Below are 21,071 nucleotides of genomic sequence, written 5' to 3'. Positions count from 1 at the left end.
GTCCCTCTGCTTGACCATTAATTTAAATACTCATGCAAATCCAGGATTACTTGATGCTTTTCTCCCTTTCATGCAGGTTTATAATGACCTTAAAGGCATTAACTTAATGTGAGGTCACAGAATTATTTTAGCTGCGGATCAGCTGCTTAATAGCAGTTTTCTAGGAGTCATGTAATCATGCAGAGTGTAAGGCTCAAGTAATTCTTTCATTTTCTGCCTACATATTAATGGATTTAACCACTCCTATGCACAAAAAGGAGAAATGAGTTAATGATTTTCAGCACTTGGGTTTACAGTATCCAAAACACACAGAGAAGCACGGATCTGCAAAAGGAATCTGCTATTTCTGTAACTACTTAAGAAATCAAACGCTGCTTGAAAGTCAGACATCAATATAGGCACCTCTTATATAGTACAAGCACGATCTCAGAGTGTTTTACCATAAGTAATTAATGGCTTCTCTTTGACTATATGTCAATTAAATAAGCTTCTGGGCTGCAGCCTGCAAAAGCTAACGGATGTATTTTTAGGGGCAATTCTTAACGGTTAAAAATTTAGCCCAATTCTAAAACGAATTTTCTCCTGATGAAATATTAAACGTTTCCTAAGCAAAATATTTGATTTTGACATTGCTGGGAAACTGCCTCCCTCTCCCAGTGTCAGATATTTTTATGATTTAAAATAGGACAACGCATGTGTGAAAGGCTTTCTGCAACTGCAAAACTAACAGAGTATGTTCCTGCCTCGTAATAAACAATTGTCTAATGATGTTTATTAAAATTGGCTCTCAAGTGACAGCTAATAAATGCATAGCTCTGTGAGGCATGCTAAATTCAGCATTCCAAAAACTTAAAAGCAGATAGATCAAAACAAGGGAGATTAAAAAGCCACAGAGAACAAAATACGGCAACGCCAGTAAATGACAGAAAAATAATTCAGACTTAAAAACTACTTATTATTTAGTAACTTGTAACAACAATTTATAGAACTAAATTAGAGGCAAATCAGAGTCCTTCTGATGTTTTAGATATGCGGTTTCTCCAGTGCCTATAGTTTGATCATACAGCAGAGGAATTCGCATTACAAAGTCCCCTTCAAAAAAAAAACAAGCAAACCCCAGTTTCTCTGTGTTTCTGCTTCCAGGTTACACTTGTTCATGGATAATTAATGAAGGAAAGAAAAAAGGAGTACACTAAACATCAACTCTTAATCTATTTTTATTACAATCGCTAAACAGTTCTTCAGTAGTTGGAGAAGTTAGGCTATCTGTGTGTAGTGTGTTCTGTTTCATGTATGCCCAGACCATGTCTGCACCGAACTGCACAAATCCTGGATTTAATGAGTGTTGTGTCCTTTGATGTGATCGCTCCATTGGCTCTTTGAAGCTGGATGGGATTGGTGTGACGGACGCAAAGGAATACTTCAACCATGGACTTTCACCTCTGTTTCTAAGAGGTGAAGAGCAAAACTTTTCATCAAGGAGCAGTTTATCTTTAATTATGAAAAATATAATTAGGCATTATCGCCTAATTGCTGTTACTGATGGAGAAAGTCATATTTTCTCAAGTAGTGACCCATGCCGTATTATCACTCTGCTGTTGACTGCAAAACGAATCTCTATTTGTGTTTGGCAGCTAGCCAGCAAAAATTAAAAGGTAATCAACATGCTTCTCCGCAGTCCGGTCATCAAAGTCACTGGCTTCACAGATGAATAAATAACAAAGTCAAGTTGTGATATCCTAACGGCAACTCTTCTTGAGGAATACCTATCTTTATCTCCTCTGTCAAGACATCAAACGATACTTGAAATAACCATATACAAAAAAGCTTTGCAAAATAGAATAGAAGAACTGTGCTATACATCTGGTGTTGAGTTAAAAAACAGTTTAATGTCTCAAGGCACCACCACGGTAGAATTTTATACCTGCAGGTAATCATCTAATACACTATTATACAGATAATGCATTAATAAATAGCTTGTGCAATTTTGGGAAGCAATCTAGAAAGGAATGTTAGATATACAGTAGGCACATACTATAATACAAATAAAACCCCAAAATTCCTAGAAAAAGCATGCGGAGCACCTTTTGGTATAGGTTGAGTTTCTTATTCTAAACACTAGGTAAATCTTAGCTTACAAAAGGTCAAACTGAAACCTTATAGTAACTGATGATTTAAACTGAGTTTCCCGGGTGTTTGCCTCTACGTCACAGGATTACTCTTAGGGACAGAGGACTCTGGTCCGGGCTGTAAAGGGCTATCCTGTTCATTCAGTTGTGCGTTCAAGTTTTCTGAAGTTAGAAGAGAAGAATTAAAAACTATTTCACTTAAGTCTGATTTTATAGATACGAGGTGGGGTTCTTGAAAACTTAGTGGCTCCTCTACCAACACCTGCGTATTCTCTCGTGTCATTCCCATATCAGACGGTGACTTTCGTTTCATCCTTGTGTATGATTTGTCTAAATTCTCCATGCCTTGGTCAGTTTTCTGAAAGCGCCCAAAGAACCAGATGAAGAAACCGAACAAAGCAAAAGCCAGCAAGCTTGGGATAAAAGCCAGGCATTTGACATCAAGGCTAGAGCCTGTGAATCTGCTGTGCAAGAACATGTCTCCTTCAGCATAGCTCCGGTTGGTTAGTGGGTTAGTGTTATTGGATCTCCACTCCCAAGATAACTTAGTTCTATTAAGATCTTTCAAGCTTTCTGAGTCCTTCACTGTGTAGATCTTCTGTCCAGGACCAATGTATTGACCGTATTCATGTGGTTTGTAAAATATTTGGTTCTTCCACATATTCAGATCCAAGATTAAAACGAGGAAGATAATTCCATAGTTAAACCATTTGCCTGTTTGGAAAGAGAAAATTCTGTCATTGGATATATCCATTTGAGAAGCAGTACAAATGCAGTCATATGGAAAAGCCACCCAGCATGGGGGAAAAAGATTAACACCATTATTTATCTGTAAAACAAAGTTGTAGTAAAATTTCCACCATAGTCAGATTTGTGTTGAATATCCCCCTGTGATTTTACAGTTAGGTCTGGGCACATAACAACATGATTGTTGTTTGGAGTAAAACAAAGTTGTAGTAAAATTTCCACCACAGTCAAGCTCCACTTGCAGCCCAGAAAGTCAATCACATCCTGGGCTGCATCAAGAGAAGTGTGGTCAGCAGGCCAAGGGAGGTGATTTTTCCCCTCTACTCAGCTCTGGTGAGACCCCACCTGGAGTACTGCATCCAGTTCTGGACCCCTATGACAAGAAGGATAGGGATGTGCTGGAGCGTGTCCAGAGAAGGGCCACGAGGATGATCAGAGGGCTGGAGCACCTCTCCTATGAGGACAGACTGAAGGAGTTGGGGCTGTTCAGTCTGGAGAAGAGAAGGCTCCGAGGTGACCTTATTGTGGCCTTCCAGTATCTGAAGGGGGCCTACAAGAAGGCTGGGGAGGGACTTCTCAGGATATCAGGTAGTGATAGGACTAGGGGGAATGGAATGAAGCTGGAGGTGGGGAGATTCAGACTGGACATCAGGAGGAAGAGTGGTGAAACCCTGGAATGGGTTGTCCAGGGAGGTGGTTGAGGCCCCATCCCTGGAGGCGTTTAAGACCAAGCTGTATGAGGCTCTGGCCAGCCTGATCTAGTGTGAGGTGTCCCTGCCTGTGGCAGGGGGTTAGAACTAGATGATCCTTGTGGTCCCTTCCAACCCAGACTGATTCTATGTTGAATATCCCCTACTATTTTACAGTTAGGTCTGGGCACATAACAACATGATTTTGTAACAGAAGTGCAGCAGTATATCAATTGAATTCACATGGCAGTTTGCAGGTGACCTGTTGATTAGACCATTAAGTGATGCAGTTTAGATCAATAAACCTAAAAAAGCATTCATTCCAGATCTTAAAAAATATTCACTTGTAAACTTTCCATGAAAAAGCCGTATGTGATAAAACTATTTATAAGCCAGGAATGATAAAGTGACTGAAGTTTTTGGGGTTGGTATTTATGTGAATTTAACGAGTACATACACACTTAATGTTTGATATACTGACCATGGTGTGCAGACATATTCGGGGGAGGTAATTGGATAAACTGTGATTTAGAGATATTACATCCTTGAGAAAGAGCAAGGGCTGATTATCGCCTTGGGAGGCTAGTCAGCTTGATTTTTCCTATAGTCTCTGTAGTAAGAAACTCCTCCAAGGAGTGACTCATAGTCTAACATTAAGCTCCTGCAATACTGGAGGAGGAAATCTTTCTCCTTTTATTATTTAAAATTGCTCTTTTGCATGATTCCTTCAGGCATCTAAAAGACATTAAGGATAACTTTATGCAATTGCAAAGTTGGGCCTGCTTTAAGTAGGTGCTGGCACAAATGAACTCCAGGTGTACCTGGTTAAATGAATACTCATAAAGAAATAACATTATTTTCATAGTCAAAGTATCTCATATATTCTAGCTGGACATATGATAAGATCTTACCTCTACAGGGATGACTGGCACCACCCAAGAACCCAGCAAATCTACCTGTCAGACTTATGTGAAAGAATTCCATGAAGCTATGTTCCTGCTGGTGATGTATGATCTATGTGGGCATCATATATAAGTATGTTTCAAGTGCAAAAGAAAGGGAATGTATCATCAGAGTACATAGATTCACAGAATCACAGAATTGTCAGGGTTGGAAGGGACCTCAAGGATCATCTAGTTCCAAACCCCCTGCCACGGCAGGGACACTTTCCTCTAGAGCAGGTTGCTCAGATCCTCATCCAGCCTGGCCTTAAAATCTTCCAGAGATGGAGCTTCCACCACCTCCCTGGGCAACCTGTTCCAGTGTCTCACCACCCTCACGGTGAAGAGCTTCTTCCTAATGTCTAATCTGAATCTCCCCTCCTCTAGCTTGGATCCATTCCCCCTAGTCCTGTCACCACCTGACACCCAAAAAAGTCCCTCACCAGCTTTCTTGTAGCCTGCCTTCAGATACTGGAAGGCCACAATAAGGTCTCCTTGGAGCCGTCTCTTCTCCAAACTGACCAACCCCAATTCTCCCAGCCTGTCTCCATAGGAGAGATGCTCCAGTCCTCTGATCACCCTCATGGCCCTACTCTGGACACATTCCAGCACGTCCAGATCTTTCTTGTAATAGGGGCTCCAGAACTAGACACACAACTTCAGGTGGGGTCTCATGAGAGCAGTGTAGAGAGGGAGAATCACCTCTCTCGACCTGCTGGCCACACTTCTCTTGATGCAACCCAGGATATGGTTGGCTTTCTGGGCTGCAGATTCCAGTTCCTGCATATCTGTGTGCCCAAATTGTATGACCAGAATGCCCCAGGAGGGTAAGCAGGGCAACTCCTTGTATTTCAGCAGCTGTGTTTAATAGACCTCTTCAGTCTAGGTCATACTTAAATTGAAAATGAACAAGAATATTTCTTTTCTTGTAGTTTTGGCACTGTACAGAAATCAAACTGCCCTGAATAGATCTTGCAGCCAGTCCTGTTCACACAATTCCTGAATAGGTTATCTATATTTTTTCTGCATTATCATCTATATTATAATTGATCTGTTAAGGAAAACTACAGATTTAGAAGATTACCACCACATTTTATACCATTTAAGTTTCTTAATTCAGCACCAGGACACTGAAAACGATGCTGAATTAAGAAATACAATAACAAATGATACAATATAAATTGATGCTGTTTCCTGTGGAGTTTTGCCCTATATTTCCTGTATTTCCATCATCAGAATAACCTGAGCTTCCTCATCATGCACAACCTTTCAGAAAGAGACAGAAAATATCTTACAGAATATTTCTTACAGAATATATAGTGGTAGAATGATGGGCTGACTGGGGCACACATATTCACTGATCAATTGGCTGATTTCTCTCTTCTTTTTCCTCAGCTGGACACTAACTCAGCTGAGTCTCCTTTACCTAACCACCATGTTAAAACACAATGATAATCTCTTTATTTCTCAGATTCTCACCCTCTGAAAAAATGTTTTTGAAACTCACAGGCTCAAAAGTTACTTCATGACAAGTGTTTGAGAGAGTGAGAGTGAAACCAGCCCACTCTGAGAACATGATCACATAATTCTCATTTCCTTAGGAAAACAGGTTAAACACAAATTACAGTCAAACTGATATTAGAACCATTATGTATTTATCTATGGCCAGTTGAGAGAAAACTTCAGCTAGACACAGCAAGAGCAAAGATATGTAGGGAAAAGCATATGTTATGGTTTTCTGGAGTTTATGATTCAGATATGACAGTCAAAGAAAAAAGATCTAAGACAGAGATGCATTTCAATTATAACTGTTTCATAAAAAGCATGACTTGAAACTCCCTCACTCAGCTCCTTGACAAGACTTAGGCATGCAGCAGCACAGCCTTAAGCTGTGCTGTTGGCATCATTGGGTCAGTGTGAACTAGGAAAGAGAGTCAGACAAACTTCTTAGACTAAGACACTCCAGTTAACTAAGATGAATTGCAACTTGTATGTCAAAGTAATAGCTAGTTGCCTGAGACCTATCTTTTTTGTAGTTCATCTCTCAAAACTCCTTAAATTTATCATTTCTAGACAATTTTTCAATCCTCTGCATCACTGTCATGCATGATGAGCTCTATGATTTTTCCTTTTCTTTTGAAAACTCTTGTCACCAGAACCAAATACCATACATGAGTAACAGTCTCACTATAACCATATATGAACATAATAGCACCTTTCCACTCCTACTCAGTATTCCCTGTAGCCAAGGGCTGCATTGTTCTACTTAGACACAAAATAACTGGAAGCTAGTGCTGTCTTGGTTACTTGCAGAAAGGATTTCTTCCAGAAATCCATGTATTTTCACCAGCTGAACAAGACACTGACAGTGGTCATTTTTTAAGGAGGCTGATAAGGTCTATTAGAGGTTCAGCAACCAGTTCACAATCACACTTGCAACCTATTTACTGGGCAAAGGAGGCAGACCCTGGAGATCCAAATATTCCAAGTCAGCTGCTGGTACTTTTATTTTTGTATGTGCACTCTGTAACAGAACAGTCATGTCCTCAAAAAAGAGATCTCGTGTAAACTTCAGTCCTTAGCATCCCTCCTGAGGTCAAGAGGAAATGTGAAATTTCCACTTATTAAGGCTAGACACAAGTGGCCTCATGCTGTGCAAACGCAGCCAGAAGCTACAGTAGGAAACATTGCCTCTAGACTCCTATCTCAATTGCAATTTGTGTCTAAAACATTCAAACACCTCTGCAAGACATTCAGGTAGCTTTGCAGTGTGCTTCATATCTTACGTCAGGTTAATGTTATTAGCTAGATATATGCACACAGACCACTCACAGCTGAACTATACCACAAACCCTCTGAGGATTCTTCCCATCTTTGTGCACGCACAGCTTTGTTTTTACCTCTAACCTTCCTATTTTTGCCCACAGGCTCCCCCAGGCTTCCCTGTGAAGGCAACGTTTGGCCTGAATCTCAACACTCTTTTGGTTTAATGCCACAAGGAAGCCACGCCAGACACTCACCAGCCATGAAGGGGAGATTTTCTCCTTTGAGTGGAAGGGCACTCTGGCTAGATCAGCACTCAGAAGCACCTTTATAAACTGCCAGAAAAATCTCCCATCTGTTTTGACACACAAACCTTAACATTTCCTGTAAACTTACCCGCATACCCTGACAACAGATGCTCTGCGGTACTGCTGTTAAAGTCTGCCAGCCAGGCCCCTGAGTGCCTTTTAACCATGAAAGTATCTGAAGTAACAAAATTTACTCTTTACAAATTTCCCTGGGTATTACAGAACCTAGGACAGACTATGTATTTTCATAAACAGCAGCCTGAGAAGGAAACCACACTCTTAGCAACAAACCGTCTGTCAAGGGAAATCCAGAGGAGTTAAGCAGATGAAGGAATACAAGTTATTTTTGATGTTCGCAGATAAAAGCAGCCATCAAAACAGGATAAAAACATTTAATACTGAGTAGATGCTTGCTAGGAGTTCCTAGATGCAAAGAAATTTCAGGAGAAGGAGGTATTTCAGTTACCAGCAAAAATAAGATACGCTTTTGATAGTAAATTTAAAATTACAATGAAGCATATCAGCTACGGGCTGCAGATGTTAACGCAACATTACTGCCAATTTACAAAATTCAGAAATCATAAGTTAGGCCTAAGAAAGCATGTGATTACTTTACAGTAGCAAGATGGGTTAAAATATACATTTAGTACTGTTTTGTTTGTCTGCCTTTTTAGACACAGAGCTACGCTGAAGCAACGTTTCATTTTTTTTCTCTGCAGTCATGACCCTTATGTCATGAAAGTTGCAGTTCTCAAGTAGTTGCTGAACTTAGGAGCTAAGACTTTAAGACAGTAAAAAAAAATATGTTAGAACTTGTGACAAAATCAGGAGAGCTGGCAACACAGGGCATGCAACTGAAGCAGGTGCAGATGAGGGCCAATGAAGCTGGGGAAGGGCCTGGAGAATAAATCCTATGAAGAATAACTGAAAGAGCTGGGGCTTCTTAGTTTGAGAAAGAAGAGGCTGAAGGGAGATTTTGTTGCTGTCAACAACTACCTGAAAGGACATTGTGGAGAGGCTGGTGCTGGTCTCTTCTCACACTCTCTCTCACTGTGAGAGGCTGAGGGAGCTGGGATTGTTTAGCCTAGAGAAGAGGAGGCTCAGGGGTGAACTCATTGCTCTCTACAACTACCTGAAAGGTGGTTGTAGCCAGGAAGGGGCTGGTCTCTTCTCCCAGGCAACCAGCACCAGAACAAGGGGACACAGTCTCAAGCTGCACCGAGGGAGGTTTAGGCTGGAGGTGAGGAGAAAGTTCTTCCCAGAGAGAGTCATTCATCATTGGAATGGGCTGCCCAGGGAGGTGGTGGAGTCACCATCCCTGGAGGTGTTCAAGAGGGGATTGGACGTGGCACTTGGTGCCATGGTCTAGTCATGAGGTCTGTGGTGACAGGTTGGACTTGATCTTTGAGGTCTCTTCCAACCTTGGTGATACTGTGATACTGTGAAGTAATTAGTGATACAACAAGAGGGAACAGTCTCAAGCTGTGACTGGTAGGTTTAGACTGGACATTAGGAAAGAGTGGTCAGGCATTGGAATGGGCGGCCCAAGGAGGTGGTTGACTCACCAACCCTACATGTGTTTAAAGGTCATTTGAATGTGGTGCTTGGGGATATGGTTTAGAGGTAAACCTTGCAGAGTAGGGTTATCGGTTGGACTTGGTGATTCTGAGGGTCTTTTCCAACCTGAATTTTTCTGTGTTTCTGTGAAATCCTTCATGTGTACAGAACTTGCATGAAGCCATTAAACACACACCAACAGTAAGGTGGTTAAAAGTCATTATTCACTTAAAGCTGCTTTGTGGGACTGTTGCTCATTAGAGCTGTCAGGACTGCTCAGAGAAGTCCTAGGGCTACTCGTATTTACATCAATGCACAGTGACCAAAACAGACTGTAAAAGAATTTATGAATAATAAAATTTGCCCAGAAAAAGATGTAAATGTTACTAATTCAGCCATGCCTTATTTCTCCTTGCTATTTGGGAGAAAACGGTTTCCAGTTTCTACACATCAGGGCACAAGTCACAGATTTACAGCCTGACTTTATGCCTATAGCAAGTACTAAAATAAATGATATTCAGGCTTTGGTCTTCCTTTCCTGCTTGTTACTAATAAGAAGTCCTATGGATAAATTTAACATTCTGGACTTGGCGTATTAAATGGCTTCAATATAGCAAGATTCCTGCCATTATCGGTGTCCTGCTCCCATGTCATCTGCTGCAGTTGCATCCATGTGCATCACTCTCCACCCTCATTATAGATTGCATTCATTTTGTTACATATATACTGAACCAGTTCTTCCTTTCTTTTTATTATCTGCTTGATTTGAGTAGAAAATTACAAGTATCTACGCAGCCACACAGTAACTAGAGCTTGAAAATTATCCAAGATGATACCCTAACCTAAGACAAGAACTTATGGCAAGAACAGATGGTTCAAGCAAAACTTACCCAAAGGGAGGTTCCTGTGCCATGTGTTATGGCTGTTTATTAGATCTCCTAACGGGTGGTGTAGCACTGAGATAAAACAGGCACTCAGTAGACAGAGTACGTGATGTGCAGTCAAATGGATTGATTTGTCTAGTGAATCTATAAATGGATCTTGTTAATGCTGAGCAGGGAAAAATATTCCTCAGCTACTATTCATTAGCTCATCCTCATTAAAGGAACACCTTATTGCCAGAAAATCAGAGAAGTCTTCATTCCTCCCTGCAGAAGACTCTACAATGTGTAAATATGGTTTCTCTCAGTTTGTCTGTTTTCAAACAGCAGCACTGCTAAGCAGTTGTATTTCTGATCTCTAGTTTATGTTCTTTGCTGTTGCCTGTTTATCATCAACACCTGATTCTCTTCTACAATGCAAAACTGTTCCTTGTTCTTCAGCCCCTCTTCTACTATCCACTGGTTTTCATCTACATTGATCCTATCCTAAGTTTCTGTATCTGATGGCACAGCCCACCCTACCATATCTGTTACTGTTCAGGCTCCTCTGTGTACTCATTCCACTACATCTCCTTATACAACAGAATAACTGCAGAGTGTCAGGCAGCCTTGTGGGGCTAAGTCCCCCTGAATTCATGCTCTAGTCTTAAGTAGAAAAAAATATTTTCCACTATCCCTGAATACTACATCTATTGTTCATATAAAATACTTCATGCTTCCACTATTTTGTTGTGGGTTTTGTTTTCCTCCTGTTTCCTTTCTCTTTTTTTTATTCTGATTTGGGAGAGATCATCTTCTCTTTCCCTACATCTTCTAGTCCTGGCCCATGCAATTATTTACTTCATCCTGTTCCATAAACTACTAGTAGCTCAAATTGGTCTCACTCAGGTGTGCCCTCTCTGAGCGAGACCATTTCTTTCTTCCTGCTGTCTGTCCGCTCTGTCTCAGCAGAGTACCTACATCCAGTTACATCCCTCTGCAATTCTCACTGACTCTTTTGCCTTCCATCATTCAACAGCCAGCACTAACTTCTGCACTCATGTTCTCCTCTTTTCTGGATTTTAATCTGATCACTCAGATTTCTGCCCCTTCTGCTGAAAATGCCTTTTCTGAGGCCTCCTTCAGCCCATCTTGATTGAGTCCTGGGTTCATTGTTCTTACCCTTGGCTTTTGCTGCCTGCTGAGCTTTCGACTCACCTGCAAGCTCCTGGCCTTATCTCTGTATCAGCTCTGAATGCTCCTTTTGTCACTGCTCTGCAGGAGTTTCATATTGGCTGCCCTCATCTCTTACTCCTGTATTGTATCATGCATTGTGACTGTTTATATTAGCAGATAAAGACCTGGGTCCACTGACACCTGCATCCTTTTGCTATGTATTATCCAATACTTCCCACTGTAGAGAGAGGAGCTATGCTACTTCTGCATAGCTTGAAGGTAAAAGCGAAATACTTATCCTATTTAACCTCCTTCTCTTTTTCATTTCATACTGTTATTACAATACTATCTCACAGTATGCCAGGATCAGGTACTTTTTATCTGCATATATCATCCATTTAAATAACTGCAATTCTGTTTTATTTAAAGTTATTTAACTGTCTACTTCTGGTGAGATGATTGATGGAAGTGTGGTTATGAGTGGCTTTTGCCAGATGAGAATGACCAAAGTTATGAAAAGGTATTAGCATAAATCACAGCAAAGGCATCTGAAAGCATAAGAGATCTGAAAATGAAATAAGCCACTAATTCCCCTGGAGAATAATTCTAGATAAAAGATCTCTGAAGCTACATTAGGTATTACTTAGTGTCATAAGACATTGCTGGAATCCATGCAAAACAGCAGGTCTCTCTGATTCATAAGCTACATGTTCCTTATTTCCCTGAGCTGTTTATATACAGATGCCAGTATGTAAAAACTGTAATCTAGGGCACACAGAGACACAGAGCATGTGGTTAGAGAGCACGTTAGCATACATTTATCACACAGAAGCGGCTCAGTTTGTGACTCTGTCACAATCTGTAGGATTACATACCTGTTATATGTATGTGATATTCCTCTTTGAAGATCTTCTGGAAATAAGGTACTTTGAACTGCATGTGTGCAGATGGCAAGCCTGGAAGATTCACCTCAACATCACCCATAAAATGTGGAAACTCCCAGTCCTGTTATAAAAATAAAAGTAAGAGCCCCTAAATATAAGCTCTCACTGTGTATCTCTGCCCTTTAAGTGGCTTAAATTAATAAAAGGCAAAGGCTCTATTTTTAAGCCTCCCATTATTGGATTTTCTTACTTTAAGTCTGAATCACTTGAAATAGAATACCATCTTTCAGACTGGATAATACAGCATGGGTTTTACTTTAGCTCCATGTAATTATGTGTTTAATAAGTTCACTTCAGAATGACAATATTGAACCCACTCCAACAGCTGATAGTACAAAATAGTCAAAGCATCTCAAGCACATGAAGCACATAGAGAAATCCTGAAACACTAGTTATAATTTCTGTTACTAATTTGGCAAACAGTTTACAGGTAAGAAACTGGCAAAGAAGGCCTGACCCTTTCAAATGTTTCATATATTTGCATTCTACTTGTTACTGGTATTTGGCCTTAATACATCTAAATAAACACTCCCTGTGAGGGCACACCCTTCAGCAAAATCTGCCTGAATCAGTTTTCTCCACTGCTGTATCTAATGTGACAAGGTAAAGCTGGAAATGTGGAAGCTCTTACCTATCATTATGCACATTTTGGTAGCATGTGGTAACCCAGCTGAGAAGGAGCTATATTTAAAGTCATTTTTTGCTTGGTTATCTGCATCAACCATCAGTTGCCTGAAAATGGATATAATAGCATGGCTCATTAGAGCCCAAACTGAAAGCCTAGCAACAGTGCCAGAATCAGTACAATTCTGTGTGCTGCAGACTGTTGGTGATCTGCTGCTAGAAAGCTACCGGCTCTGTTCCCAGAGACATCCCTGGATATGCATCCCACAAGTTAGTGGCAACAAGCACCTTAATTACTAAAAGTAAGATAAAGTAAACAGAGATGTGAGGAGCTTTGTAAGTGACTTGTGCTTCCTTTACATGAAAACCATTCCAGTACAGCCATCTCCCCAGGAGAACTCATTCAGTTTTGTATTTCAGTTTCTATAAGGCTGGAAAGTTTCCTACTGTGGTAGTGAATAGAATTTATTCCAAACTAAGAAAAATCTCTGAAAGATGAATCACTATATATAATTTAACTTCCAAAAATTGCTAATTGCTCCAATGTTTTCTACAGTGGAAGGGAAATAGAAGGGCTTTACCAGCAGGGAATAGCCTGGCCCTAACACTAACTAACAAAAGCAGCTGATTTGAGCTCACTGTGATACTGAGCTAAATGTGTTGACAAGAGCACAAGTGAGGAAAAAAATCTGACCCTCTGTGTCTGATTCTCAGTGCTCACAGTGATACAGAAAGTGCCAATTTACAGATGTAGAAGATAAGGCAAAAGGAGAGCATCCTTATTTCTCTTATCACTAATGCAACACTTGCAGTCCTGGTCACAAAGTATGGTAATAACTGTCCAGCTGCACAACCACACTGCATCTGCCACCATTTCCATGCAGGCAGCAGGCATTTGAAAAATGCCTAAAAATAAAAATTTTATGGGTGTTATGGTCTCAGTTCACAATATCTAATACACATCTCTGGACCGGTGTCTCATGTTCAGTTGTACATGCTCTCACCCAGGAATAAATAGAAAGAAATACATCACATATTCCTGAAGATAAACAAATGGAAATTTCTGTATTAGAAAGAAGTAAACATGGGACTATAAATCCAGCCTTGCCCCAGTGCTCCTCCTGTGTCGTCTCCTGATTTACAGATAAAATTCCATGGTACAGAATTTTATATTAGTCTGTGTCTTTGCATCTGAGGTTTATAAAAGAGGATTTTTTCTGTTCTGTATGAATATTACCTCATAATGAGTAACTAGAATGCCATCTCTGTCAGATGCCTAATTTAATGTATTATTTGTCTCAGGAAACAACTACCAAGACTGGAAAATGTTTCATAAAACGAAAGCAAAACAGAGACATCCAACTCCAACAGCGTGCTATTGTCCACTTTATAACAGACAGATGAGTGGAGACTCCACTAGAAAAATATGCACTTAACACCCCAAAATATGGCTACCTTTCATGTGTACATTATTTCACAGTTTCTACATGTATACTCTATACTTTATGAAGTATTGCCTCTGTTAACCAGCAGCCCTGCAATATAGTGTTGGCATTGCTAGAGAGATGGGTAGAGGCTGGTACTGGAGACCTCACACCTATAAACAACTCATCAATGCTCAGCTAAAGAAATACAGATCTGGGGTTGGACAAAACTGCTTTAAGGGATAATATGGAGAGCAAAGAAGTATCTAACATATATGAGAGTTCTGTGTCCAGCTCTGGAGCCACTATTACAGGAAGGATCTGGACATGCTGGAGCATGTCCAGAGAAGAGCCACAAGGATGATCAGAGGGCTGGAACACCTCTACTATGAGGACAGGCTGAGACAGTTAGGGTTGTTCAGTCTGGAGAAGAGAAGGCTCTGAGGAGACCTTATTGTGGCCTTCCAGTATCTGAAGGGGGCCTACAAGCAAGCTGGTGAGGGAGTTTTTTAGGGTGTCAGGTAATGACAGAACTAGGGGGAATGGAACAGAAATAGAAATGTGTATATTCAGATTGGATGTTAGGAAGAAATTCTTCAGCATGAGGGTGGAGAAACAGGAACAGGTTGCCCAGGGAGGTGGTAGAAGCCCCATCCCTGGAGGTTTTTCAGGCCAGGCTGGATGAGGCTCTGGCCAGCCTGATCTAGTGTGAGGTGTCCCTGCCCATGGCAGGGGGGTTGGAACTAGATGATCCCTGAGGTCCCTTCCAACCCTAAGAGTTCTATGATTCTATGAGAGGCACTGTGTAAAGTAAACCTGGCTGTATCATGGAGCTTCAGATTAGCAGAAACAGCAAGGCCTAAAAGTGTGTCAGCAAACACAGAAACATCCCCCAGTTGATCCCAGCATGAGGAAAAAGAAGCTGTCACAATAAACATGATAACCCTCCTTTTAAAGGACCCCAAATGCTAATGGCATGCTATTATGTCCCTGCCAACCTCCACCAGACCAAAACTGACCATTTCAGGGGCTGTAGGATCAGGAGAGTGGATGAAACATCAGGAAAAGCAGTAGAATCAATGAAGCTTGACATTGTTGTTATTGACACCTTTTTGTCTGCACAGAAGTATCCTTTCCTCAACTCATAATGATACTTGTATCACACTGTTAAAATTTAAATGATACTAATACATTATCTACAAAGTGCCTTCTCTTCTCCCATAAATAATGTTTCAAATGTGACACCTTTATCAGTGTGATTGTAAAATCTGTTATTTAAGAAAAATCCCACTGGAAGCACAGAAAAGAAGTAAAACAACAAAATAAAACAAACCACAATGAAATGCATTTCAAAACAATATTAAAAACAAAACAAAACACCAACCAAAAAACAACAAACCAAACAGCTAAAATAATGAGTTAAAACCTGCTGACTTCCACAAAAGCCACTACAGCAACAGTACTGAGGAAAATAATGCTCCTGAACATGAGCCAGCAGTGTGCCCAAGTGGACAAGAAGGCCAACGGCATCCTGGCATTCATCAAGAAAAGTGTGGCCAGCAGGAGCAGGGAGGTCATTCTGCCCCTGTACTCCGCACTGGTTAGGTTACACCTTGAGTCCTGTGTCCAGTTCTGGGCCCCTCAGTTTAAGAAGGACATTGAGACTCTTGAACATGTCCAGAGAAGGGCAGCAAGGCTGGTGAGAGGCCTTGAGCACAAGCCCTATGAGGAGAGGTTGAGGGAGCTGGGATTGTTTAACCTGGAGAAAAGAAGGCTCAGGGGAGACCTTATTAATGTCTACAACTATCTGAAGGGAGGTAGTAGCCAGGAGGGGGTTGGTCTCTTCTCCCAGGCAACCAGCACCAGAACAAGGGGACACAGTCCCAAGCTGCACCAGGGGAAGCTGAGGCTTGAGGTGAGGAGAAAGTTCTTCACTGAGAGAGTCGTTAGCCATTGGAATGGGCTGCCCAGGGAGGTGGTGGAGTCACCGTCCCTGGAGGTGTTCAAGAGGGGATTGGACGTGGCACTTGGTGCCATGGTTTAGTCATGAGGTCTGGTCACTGGTTGGACTTGATGATCTTTGAGGTCTCTTCCAACCTTGGTGACTCTGTGATTCAATTTAGGTGACTGAATGGCTTTTGGAGCTTCATTTGGGCCACAGCTTTGTTAAGTGAGAACATTTACTGTCCATGTAGTGACATTACCACCTGTGGCACACAACTGCAGTATTAATATTGTGCAAGAGAAGAGTCGATGATTATTAACTTTTGGGGCTAATGGCAATATCAGGTTGTCAGACTCAAAGTCAGCAATGTGACCATTTTGCTATCTAGATCCTAAGTGTTGTCCAAAAATCTTTTGATTCTGTTATAATTATTTTCCTTACTGACAAGTAAAAGACAACCTACTTTCAGCAATATCCATAATTAATAACCATAATTAATTAATTCATGGAGAGAGTTGTTTGTCATTGGAATGTGCTGCCCAGGGAGGTGCTGGAGTCACCATCCCTGGAGGTGTTCAAGAGGGGATTAGACATGGCACTTGGTGCCATGGTCTAGTCATGAGGTCTGTGGTGACAGGTTGGACTCGATGATCTTTGAGGTCTCTTCCAACCTTGGTGATAAACCCATTTTTCCAAGAAACTCAAGGTGCCTAGCAGGAATAATCTACCTCATTTGTGCACAGGTACACTAACAACACAAACGTACACACCCATATACCCAGTTACCTCCCTCTCTGGAATACAGCTCAGGTCTCTGTCATGCTTTCATATATGGCATTTTCTCTCCATGGTTTCTGACATCAGTGTGTGCTCACCTCTAGGACATGAGTGACATACACTGTAATTTCTCAGCTCATAATTACATAAAGTTCACTTGATCAGCTCTAGTCCTTACTGCTGAGGTACCTGTGCTCTGCCATATCTGGGTTGTCATTAGGATCTGTGCATGAAATACCATATTTAGAATGCATCTTTACTTGCAGAGTTTGAAAAACAAAGCCATGCAACCGTACTGTTATCTCATATTTTTATCTCTCCTACTGCATGAAGAGACTGTTTCTTTTTTAAATCCATCAACGTCAAATTTCTCATACTCATCTACTTCAGTGGTTACCAACCTAGGGGGTCTGCAGCATACTGCATGTATTTTATGAAGAAGAAATAAACCCAGAACCAGCAGGCTTAAATCAGCTGCACAGAGGTCTCTAACCTTACTGGCAAGTTTTGTGGGATGTGCTAATCACATGAGGTTATTGCCTCATTTCACAGCAGTCATGAGGAAAGGGCAGCTAGAGGATGAATTTAAGATCACTGAAGGGTTCATCCCAGTGTGGCAAAGAGAGAACCTCTGATTTCCATCAGCTATCTCATTAAACACATAAAACTGGGTACTGCAAAAGAAGAGATCATGGTTATTTTGGTTTTCTTCCTTTTTCTTCTAGTTTCCCATGCCAAACAAATGCACACATTCTCTGCTGCAATTCCAGGTACTGTTTTAAGACCCTATGGTGGAGCTGGTAGCACTTATTTCATATCTCTTTAAGTAAAGATATTTTCAGCAATGGTAGCTGAACATCAAAGCCACACTGCTATGATCTGGCCCTTTTCTGTCATCACCTAAGAAAAGAGAAGGTCTTACCTGGGGAAGCCCTGTCTAGACCCCAGCCTCCTGGCTGGCTGCTGGTAAGGCAGCCCAGAACACAGTGACAACATCCAGTGCCCTGGCTGGCTGCAGGATTGCTCCTTGCTGCTTGGTGTTTTTTACTGCAGGCTTTGGGCCATGTTTCCCAATCCCAGAGGACCAAGGCCATTTGGGTTCAGCAAGGATCATATGCAGACTGGGAGGACAAAGCTAGCCCTCAGCAGACTGCATCCCACATTTCATGCACGAGGCCCCATTTCCCTCAGCCACCAGCCCCCTTCCACCCAGGGAAAATTGCCACAGACAGGGTGGGACTGGGATTAAAAACCAGTAATAATTAATGGCAAACAAACATGCCATGCTATCACCTCTCCTGTCTAAATGTAGCTCATAGGGTGTTTGGTACACAGTAAACACAAAATAGCACTAAACCCAATACAAACAAGTTTCAATTATAATCACGAAAGAGGGCAAACACACACTGAGTATTGCTGCTTTAAGTAGTGATGACATATGTTATATTTAATTCTAGGAGCACATTCATACTTTAAACTCTATGGAATAGTAAATAAACAAAAACAGAGGAAAGGAACTGAGAAGATGCATATATCAATATGCATGTGTGCTTGTTCCAGAAACTGCCTATAGCAATTTTTATTTAATTCATTAAATCCCTTTTAACTTGTGTGGTAGAATATGGCATGTTTTCAGGCATCTCTCAGATAGCTTTGTTTCAACTCTCAGAACATGGCAGATAGGCAGACAGCAACAGGAAATTTATTAAGAAGCAACAGCTATATATTTTTGCAAGTGTTTGAAGTAAGGAATGAACAGTTGGAATTCAAAGACAAAGGCCTGACTCATTGGACTTCATTGTGAGCGCTGCAACTTGCAGCGATCACTGCAGCTGTGAGTTGCTAAAGTACAAGCATAGTTTAAATATTTCATTCAAGGGAAGTCAGCAGCCATGATTAGGACTGACTTTCATGCCTGCAAGATCAAATCTTCTGTTCAGTTTCTGGCCTTCTGTTCTTTGCCAATACCTTATTTAAATAGGAAGAAAGTCTGATAGACGCTGCAGTTTTTAGCATCCACGCATCCATTACCATCTGTATGCTTCTATGGTTTCAGTGGGGCTATGTAGCCCCCACAGTCAAAGATGACACATTATTCTTCAAAAGACCTCCTGCTTCATGTTGATACTATCTGTGCTAATCTATTCACAGTTTTCGAGTCCAAAAGGTTTTATTTGATCTGCTCATCTGTTTTGGCGTCACCTGCTTGTTACTGGCAATAACAATCACAAAACCCCATCAGGCTCTGTGCACAAAGTCCCTAATTGCAGGCACAGCTACATCTTTTATCTCCAAGACTTGGTTTAAAAAATTCAAAAATATGGAAAATCCACCATAACAGTAGAGCAAGTGATTCAGCTGAGCCCCAAGCTGCTGAAATAGACAGCTACCAGGATCAGACACAGGTTTAGAAAGGCCATCCCTGCACTATACAGAAATGTATGGCACGGACATACCCATGATCATGCTGTTCTCTGTCATCTTTGTGCTCTTCTCCTCCTCCTCAGTCTTTCCCTAGCTTTTTCAAGTCCCTGGCCTTTCTCTAGCACCACCAGTCCAAGTTTTGGTCTTTTTATCCCTTATTTGAGAATATGATAACAAGACAGCAATAGCTCCCTCCTTGTGAGTTAAAGCCGCAATGAACTCTTTTTATGTGTGTGCTTGGCCTTGAACGAGCCCTTCCATTAAAAAATCATTACAGAATCCTCTAGACTATTATCCATTTCTGTTTATTTAAAGGCAACAATTCTCAGGTCACTCAGGTACCTAACAAACCCTGGGTCTCTGTACTTTGAATTTACATTGCTGCATTTTGAGCCTAGACAAAGCTGTAGCTGCATGTCCTCAAAAAAGTGATCCCTGTTACTGAAACACCCAACTTGGTATTCAGCTTCTCAAGGAAGCACTTGAGAATCTAAAAATTTCAGACAACCTAAAATAAATGCTTGCATTTCACTGAAAGATCTGTATCAATGCCTACAGTCACTGGCAGATGCCTGATTTCTGATAGATTTCCCTGTCTCTTGCCTGCGACTGTAGCAGAATCACAGAGTGTTAGGGGTTGGAAGGGACCTCCAAAGATCACCTAGTCCAACCCCCCTGCCAGGGCAGGATCACCTAGAGCAGGTCACAGAGGAACATATCCAAGCAGGTATTGAATGTATCCAGAGAAGGAGAATCCACAACCTCTCTGAGTACAGAAACCTTGAGAAAAATAAGAAAAGCAATAGTCTCCCTGTGTAAGTACAGGGCTGCTAGTTTTGTCATTTTCAGTAATACTAAGAGACTATATAAAACTAACTCAGATTAGTCTACTGTATCTTCCACCCAGTCTACAGCATTATATTAGTCATGCGCTGCAGTTCAGTGACACAGAATATCCTATTATTAGAGAGTGTTTGTCACTTAATAGTTGCAGAAATTATTTACTTAAGCTTCCCCCTTTCCATCTTTCCCCCACCCCCCCAAATCCGTTCATTTTCTTATCCCTTGGGGAAACGCTGCCAGCACTCTCTGTTACGTAACGCGTACATAAATTACACGCCTTAAAGAATGAACAAAATCATAAACCCAAAAGTATAGCCTCCAATGTGAATAAAAATTAGGGAAAATAATTCTTCTCCACAGCTTCCTCTCTGACCCCAATGCAAAGCTCACTTCTTCAGTGTGAGAGAGGAAAAACACAATTTCAGCTTTTTATACAAGAGCAATATATCTGCCTTTGCCAGGCGCATGCAGAAAACATGAACTTCATCCTAAAAGGTTTTCAGTGTTTAGAAATCTCCTGGGAGAGCTTGTCAAAAACACAGTGAAGCAAGTTCTAATTGCACAAACTCACCCTGGTCTTGACAAACACAACAGTCGAGTTTGAATTTCAAAACTGTTCCCATCAAAATCCTTGGGAGCAGAGAGAATGTTGTTAAGGTGTTTTTTTGAACCTCAAAGACAAAATCAGAGGCTGGTGGTGTGCAATGAATTAAAGTGTTCTCCTAGTGAGATCTGAATCTAAATATAGCAATTATGCTGATCACAAGGAAAGGCCGAATTATAATTTGATTTATCTTTTTTTTTAAAGACAGATAAGCCAGGTGGACAACTTCAAAAGGTCTGGAAATTCAGGGTAGATGAGAAACCTTATATACAGCACTTGGCAGAAGTTTAGCCAAACTAACAGACCCTCTGCCCTC

General features: G+C 41.1%; 1 protein-coding gene across 2 annotated transcripts in view; it reads right to left on the bottom strand.

Annotated features, from left to right (window-relative positions):
• Positions 1-1,210: 1,210 nt before the first annotated feature.
• The window catches only part of TMEM117 (transmembrane protein 117), a 231,681-nt gene continuing 211,820 nt past the window's right edge, over positions 1,211-21,071 (bottom strand). Inside the window, exons 7-8 of one of the 2 annotated variants that reach the window (XM_054178049.1) lie at positions 12,046-12,175; positions 1,211-2,843 (exon numbers count right to left, since the gene is read on the bottom strand). In XM_054178049.1, the coding sequence (XP_054034024.1) occupies positions 2,203-2,843; positions 12,046-12,175 (771 nt within the window). In that variant the 3' untranslated portion in view covers positions 1,211-2,202. The remainder of the gene's footprint in view (positions 2,844-12,045; positions 12,176-21,071) is intronic. The other variant, XM_054178050.1, reaches the window with a different exon arrangement.

This window comes from Dryobates pubescens, chromosome Z (assembly GCF_014839835.1).
Source record: "Dryobates pubescens isolate bDryPub1 chromosome Z, bDryPub1.pri, whole genome shotgun sequence".
NCBI lineage: Eukaryota > Metazoa > Chordata > Aves > Piciformes > Picidae > Dryobates > Dryobates pubescens.
The sequence above is the reverse complement of the archived record's forward strand: the minus strand, read 5'-3'. Positions and strand labels throughout refer to the sequence as shown.